At 50.5% G+C, this 6,725-nt stretch overlaps 2 protein-coding genes across 2 annotated transcripts; one reads left to right on the top strand and one right to left on the bottom strand.

Annotated features, from left to right (window-relative positions):
* Positions 1-2,073: 2,073 nt before the first annotated feature.
* HD553DRAFT_322705 (uncharacterized protein) lies at positions 2,074-2,516 on the bottom strand (the record flags this gene model as incomplete). The annotated part of the gene is made up of 2 exons (XM_046181311.1): positions 2,074-2,414; positions 2,492-2,516. The coding sequence occupies 2 exons, from the start codon at positions 2,514-2,516 to the stop codon at positions 2,074-2,076; spliced, it is 366 nt and encodes a 121-aa protein (XP_046038640.1).
* Positions 2,517-3,985: 1,469 nt separating this feature from the next.
* On the top strand, positions 3,986-4,731 carry HD553DRAFT_322704 (uncharacterized protein; the record flags this gene model as incomplete). Its single annotated transcript, XM_046181310.1, has 4 exons — positions 3,986-4,282; positions 4,355-4,581; positions 4,625-4,649; positions 4,696-4,731. The coding sequence occupies 4 exons, from the start codon at positions 3,986-3,988 to the stop codon at positions 4,729-4,731; spliced, it is 585 nt and encodes a 194-aa protein (XP_046038639.1).
* Positions 4,732-6,725: the final 1,994 nt, after the last annotated feature.

Below are 6,725 nucleotides of genomic sequence, written 5' to 3'. Positions count from 1 at the left end.
CTCTTCTCCCGAGGGTGTTTGTCTTTGGGTTTCGAATCGTGTTTCTCCTTTTTCTCAGAAGAATTCGCCTTTCGAATGCCACGTTTCTCCCTTTCCTGTCGGTCTAGGTCGATCAAGAGCTTCTTGAATTCGTTCCAAGATAGGTTTCTATACCCCTGGGTTTCCGTCAGCCGGTATTGTATGCTACTGTTGACTCTCGTCTTGACCGCCATTACGATAGCCCTATCGTTCCATCCCAATCTCTTAATCGAGGGGCCAACTGCGTTGAGATATTGGAGAATCGTCCCTGTCTGGTACGTCTCTTCGACAATAGCTTGTGCTGTTCCTTCTGCGTCCGGATCACCAAAATGATCCCTGAGAACCTGGCAGAACAGGGGAAAGTCGAAGAAATACGCCGGCAGTACTCCGTCTTCGTCTCCGTCCATATCATTTGTAATGATATCGCTGGCGTTCCCGGTAAGATAGGAGATAGCATAATTGACTTGCGATTCCTCGGTCGGAAAACGATGCTTCTGAGTTTTGAACACCATTCGGAGCTTGTGGATGAATCCCTCCAGTTTCGTGGTATCACCGTCGAAAGATTCGGGAGGAGCCACCTTGGTCTCAATGTTGCTGAATCCTGTTCCGCGTTGAATCGGTAATCGTCCTTCGACGTACTCCTCGTCGAAATGGAAAGGTGCATAGGGGTCCCGTTCCAACCTAGGTTTGGCAACCGCTGGAACGGTTCTGACCGACCTTCTAGTTTGACCACTGACAGGAGAATCCTCTACCCGATCCCTGACGGCATTGTGGATATTGCCCGTGATCCTGTCATGGACGATTCGTGAATCGTCTTCTGTGTCTCGATCGTCCGATCGATTCTGCTCAAGCTTCTCGAGCCTAGCGAGCAACCGTTTGGTGGTCGACTGTTGCTCTTTCAGTAGGGCTAAGATAGCGCTCGTCGTATCTTCAACCCTCTCAGGTTCCTTGACCCTTGGTTCATCGGTCTGATCGGGACTATCTTCAGGCGAAAACCTGCCTTCGTTGATATCGGGTTCCCGATCGAATGCGATTCGAGTGGAGGCCTCCACCGATTCGCGTTGGTGATCGTCGCCGAGACGATCCTCTTCATTGTCACTTTGACTATGAAACCTGTCCTCGTTCGTTCGAGGAGTGTTTCTGGTACCTGGCGCCATGTTGTGATTCCGTGGTGAGTAATTGACTAGAAGCTCGTTATGCTGTTACGACTTGGTAGAACCTCGGTGTTAGGTCTGCTTGATCGGATGTATTTTCTAGTCAGAGCTCTCAGGACGAGAATCGTGCTTCGTTTGGTGCTGGTCGATCTTTAGCCGTTGCCTTAAGATCCTTGAATAACGATTCGTCAATCGAAATTCGTCCGGTTGGTGTGAGTGGTTACTACGATTCGATAATCGTCACTCGTGTAGGTCTCTGTGCGGTAGCTAGTCGCGATAGTCGATTCGTCCTACGTATCGACCCAAGAACCAATACCACTTCGTCGTACGCAGGGGTAAAGAAATAGGGAAGTGTACTTAACGAGTAGCCGTGCACTGCGTGCTCGATAAGGGGTAAGGCGGTGGAAAATGTTGTTCTGTAGTCTTTGTTTGTAACCTCTTCGTCTAGCGTATGCTAAGATTCGAATGTAATAACGAGCTTGAACTTCTAGTCGAAAGGATACAACTGCTATCGTTCTTCTATCCTATCGAGCTATAAGTACTGCGCTCGTTTCTCCTTTCGTGCTTCCCCAACGATCGTCCAACGAATCGTCTTTCGTCCTTACTCGAGTAAACAGGAAAGGGAAAGCACGCCTGCTGTTGACTTCACCTAGGTCCCCGTCTGTTCTCTAAGGTCCGTCACATTACCCGATTCAATGCTAAGGTCGTCCTACGTCCTTCTCATCTTGGTGAATCGTCCGCCGTTGTTTTGGCAAAGGTGGAGAACGTCGGTGGTCGATCCTCAATGTCTTTCAATCACCGGCGTATCGTCTAAGTCAGATATCGTTCCTTGTTTTTGCTTTTGTCTTTTATTGATCAACGATTGTCGATTCGTCTTCCGTCCCTGTGTTGGACCTTGTAATTACTTCCCGTCCCTGTCTAAGGTCGTTTCGTCTTTTGTGTAGGCAGACGTCCGTTCCTTCGATGTCGGTTTCCCCAACGTATCGTTCTCTATTTCGTCCTTGTACCTGTCACCTCCGGTGAGGTCGGTTACCTCGAATAACTTGACAAGGTCGATTTGTGAATCGCATGACGTGTCAAGTGTCGGGATGAACGAGATGACGGATGCTGAAGCGCGCGCGCGCTTGTCGATTCGTGTTTCGTGATTCGTCGCGCGTGATAACCTCCATGACGTGTCAAAGGCTGGTTGTAGACGGATCTGATGTCGAATCGTGTTTCGTGATACCTTGTCGTCGGGTGTTACTAGGTTCGTGACACATCGTCAAACATCTATCAAACGCTGTGACTTACTCCAGACTCCTTCAATTCGTCCCACGCACCATCAGGGAGGCTCAACGTATTCATCTCTTCATCAAATCCGGCACCTGACTGGCTGTAGCGTTTCAACAGCGTGTTCCAGGGCTTCCACCCTTCGTTCTTGAGCTATAGGTCGTAGTAAGTCGTGTGTCAGTTCTAGCTATTCGGTACCGACGTTGTGAGCGATGTACCTTGTTAAAACGGAACTTAGCTGACTTCTCGTCCTTCTCCCCACCCTTACTACGTATCTTGTTCACCTCAGCGGCGACTGACGCCCACGTACCACGTTTGAAACCGTTATCGGCCCGTCGACCTCGACGTTGTTCCTCCGTAAGCAATTCTAACATCAAACGATCGTCCGCTAACGACCACTGAGCGTTCTTACGACCTCCCTCGGTCTTTACGGTACTAGTAGGACCTCCCTTATCGACCTGCATCACCTCGAAACCTTCCGTCGCCATCGAAGGGGGGTTCTCGAGCGAAATCACCTCGACTATCGACATATCGTCAAACGACGTCGTTCCCCTCGCCAACGGTTGTCGACTACCTCCTCCTGGGTGTCGAGAGACGCCCTGTCGCTGAGAATCACTAGCAATAACGTCCGGGTACATCGTAGCGTCGGTATAGGGTCGTTTAGGCGAGATATTAGGGATATTCGCGATATTTCGAGGTCCGTAAGTACAATTCGTGTTCTGCGTCGTGGTTCTACAAACCCCAACTCCCCTACCAAAACACTAGCCGGCCCTGGGTTACCCAAACCGCAATTGTAGACGCAAAAAATCAGGTCTCGAGCGTCGATTCTCGGCGACTATAAACACACGGAATGCCACATTGTTACGGTCGGGCCTAGTGGTAACGAAAGGCTAGCCTAGGTGGAAAGCGTCAGTGGTAATTGTGCTAAGGCAGAGATACTCAACGGGAAGTGCTTGGTTGCAATCTGCTTGCTGACCGTGAAGGGCTTGACGAGAGCTCCAGTGTTGAGTAGTGAGAGGTTGTTGGGTGGCTAAGGTTTAGGGATGTAACATATGATAATTCTTCTTGGGAAAGAAGAGAGAACATGGAAGGGAATGTACAATCAGGCTGGAATGGCCTGCTATATATATTATTTTGGAAAGGGGGCAAACACTAGGAAAAGGTGGCAAACGTTCACGTTGATGTTGGTGTTAACGTTTGTGTTGGCGTTGGTGTTGGTGTTGATGTTTGTGTTTGCGTTTGTGTTTGTGTCTGCGTCTGCGTCTGCGTCTGCGTCTGCGTTTGCGTCTGCGTTGACGCGCGAGATTGGGTCGGTCCGTAACAGCATCCCCCCGCTATGCCGCGAAGTCCCTTGAGCGGGTGTGTGTGCCTACGGGTTTTGCCGAGGGGAGTTCTGCCGAGGCTGGCCGGATCCGGAAGGTGTAGATAAGCGTGGTTGGCTCCGGGTTGTGTATATATGTAGGGCTTCTGTGAGGTTTGATTTGTGTACCCGTAGTGATGGTGATGGGTCATCATACCATCCCGTAGTTGACCATATTATCATCATGTCTAATATCATCCCTCCTAACCCCGACGCGTACGCGACCATCCTCGGATACCTGGAGTCACTCTCGCAACGCCAGATCCAAGGTGTCGTTGATGCCGCGCAGGTTCTTGTCGCCAGGACTGCCGCTTTCAACAGAGTCCGAGACAGGCGATGGGAGAGGGCGAACATGATTGAAGAGTTTGGGTATGCGGCGGAGGTCCAGTGCGGTGCGTGCATGGTGAAGTCCTCCGGGGATAGACGCTGCATCGTGCTTGGTGAGAACCAGCGATGCCACTGTTGCGTCAAGCAGGCAAAGGTATGTTGATTTTCTTGGTGGTGTGACCGTGTGTAAAGAGTGGCGAGAGTGGTTGATAATGTTGTTGCGTAGGTTTGCTCCTTCCAGAAGAAGGCCGCCAAGACCCCTGACGCGGGTGCCCCCGTTGGCCAGGTCCATGCGGGCCACGTTCCCCAGTACGATGGCAACCCTATCCAGTACGAGGGTTCTGCCAACCAGTACAGGGGTGCCCCTGCGCAATACGGGGAAGGTCCCAACCATTACGAGCTGTCCGACAGCCAATCTGGTTCCGGTGCCAGCTCGTCGGGCTCCTACTCCTTGTGAGCGAGCTGCACCGACTCTCCTGTCCGAGCGCGCCGGCAGGACACGGAAGGTGGAAATTTGGCAGGTGACCTTGTAGTTATATTGCGTTGAAATTGGCTCCTGATTTGTAGTTTTGGAACGAGCCTAAGCTTGTCGTTGTCGCTTGAAAATTGACTGAGATATTGATGTTCGCAAGTTTGGTGATGGCTCGACGTTCGGTTGTTATGCCATAAGCGTGCTGTAACGCGTAGGCTTTGATACGCGTGTCGTAATGCGTAGGCTTCGACGCGCGTGTGCCGTAACGCCGATGAGGTCATTTCCGAGTCGACTCGGAAATGACGTGTAGGCTTGGCCGCGGGTGTGCCGGACCCGAGTTTCGTACTCATGTTGTTGACGCGACGGCGTGATATTCAGCTCGATTTGGCGTAGTTGGTTATGTGATTTTTGTGGAATTATTTTTGCTAAGTCCATGAGATCCAGGATTCGATCCGGGTGGTAGGTTTTCTTTTTGCCGTGTTATTTTGATGGTATTTTTTTTTATCGAGTAGACGGTTTATGGACCAGGTTTGAGGGGGTATTTTTCGTGATATTCCTTGATCCGTTCCTGCGCATTTGACAACCATGAAGGTGGTGCCCAGGAATTTGCGTCAGGTCCGTATCCGGTCCATTTGACAAGGTAACGTAAAGGTTCCTTGTATCGTTTGTTGATCTTGGAGTCGAGGATTTCCTCTACTTCAAATTCCTCTTCGCCTTCAATGATTTCAGGTTCAGGCGGAGGTTGTTTGCGATTGGTGATGGTGTTTTCTTTGAAGGGTTCCAGTTTGCTGACATGGAATACGTCATGTATTTTTGATTGGAAAGGGAGTTCCAAGCGATAGGCGTGTGAAGATATTTTCTTGGTGATTTTGTAGGGGCCAAGGAAGCGATTGCTGAGCTTCTTGCTTGGACGAGTGGTTTTGATGTCTTCTGCATCAAGCCAGACCTTGTCACCGGGTTCGTAAACTGGTGAAGGGAGGTGTTTACGGCTCCATTGGTTTTCGGAGTGCTCCTGAGATCTCTTGATCCAGAGTTTGAGTTGATCGTGTAGTTCCGATAAATCTGCAGTAACACGCTCTGCGCCTTCCGAGATGTTGGGTCCAATAGGTTTGGTGAAGTTGCAGCGAGGGTGATAGCCTTTGTTGGCAAAGAAGGGTGAGACGCCAGTGGTTTCGCTGTTGGCGTTGTTGTAGGCAAACTCTGCTAAAGGCAGGAGTCTGTACCAGTCGTCTTGTTGGTAGTTGGCGTACATCCGGAGGTATTGTTCCAGAGTCTGGTTGGTACGTTCCGTCTGACCATCAGTTTCAGGATGGTAGGCGGTGGAGAAGTCCAACTTGATGTCCAGCAAAGAACCAATAGCACGCCAGAAGCGTGAAGTGAACTCGGATCCGCGATCGCTGATGATCCGTTCCGGTAATCCGTGTTTACTGAAGACATGTTGGAGGTAGAGTTGAGCCAGCTCGGGTGCATCGATGCTGGTAGATGTCGGTATGAAAAGGCTCATCTTGGTGAGTCGATCAACAATGACCAAGATGGAGTTGTAGCCGTTGGAGCGAGGTAGATCCTCGATAAGGTCCATCGAGATGTTGGACCAAGGGTATGGCGGAATAGGAAGTGACTTGAGTTCTCCATATGGCTTGTGACGTTTTGACTTGTTCCGTTGGCAAGCATCGCAAGAGTCCACATAAGAGTGGATGAACTCCTTCATCTTGGGCCACCAGTAGTTGCGCTGAACCAGTTGCAAGGTTTTACGCTGACCAGGGTGTCCGTGCTGAAGGGAGTCATGGTGCTCTCGAGTGATGCGTAGCCGTAAGTCTTTCTTGTCAGGAAGGTAGGTACGTCCTTTGTAGAGTAGTAGTTGATCTTGTAAGGTATATCCTGGGTGTTTGTCCAGTGAAGTGATGATGTCCTGAGCGAAAGTCTCCTCTTGCAAGGTGATGATGATGTCTTGCTGAGACTGAGGGAGGAGTTCAGAAGATCCGGTGGCGAATAGGAATTGTCCGGGTTTGAGTAGAGCCTGATGATTGTCAGGGTTGGCTTCCGGCGAGAGGGATGATCCTTTGGTCATTGGATGAAGATCCGGTCTTCTGGTGAGAGCATCCGGCTTGGTTCCTTGTGAACCAGG

This window comes from Filobasidium floriforme (genome assembly GCF_021052385.1).
Source record: "Filobasidium floriforme strain CBS 6241 chromosome Unknown HD553scaffold_5, whole genome shotgun sequence".
NCBI classification, from domain to species: Eukaryota; Fungi; Basidiomycota; class Tremellomycetes; order Filobasidiales; family Filobasidiaceae; genus Filobasidium; species Filobasidium floriforme.
This window is presented reverse-complemented; position numbering and strand designations above follow the sequence as displayed.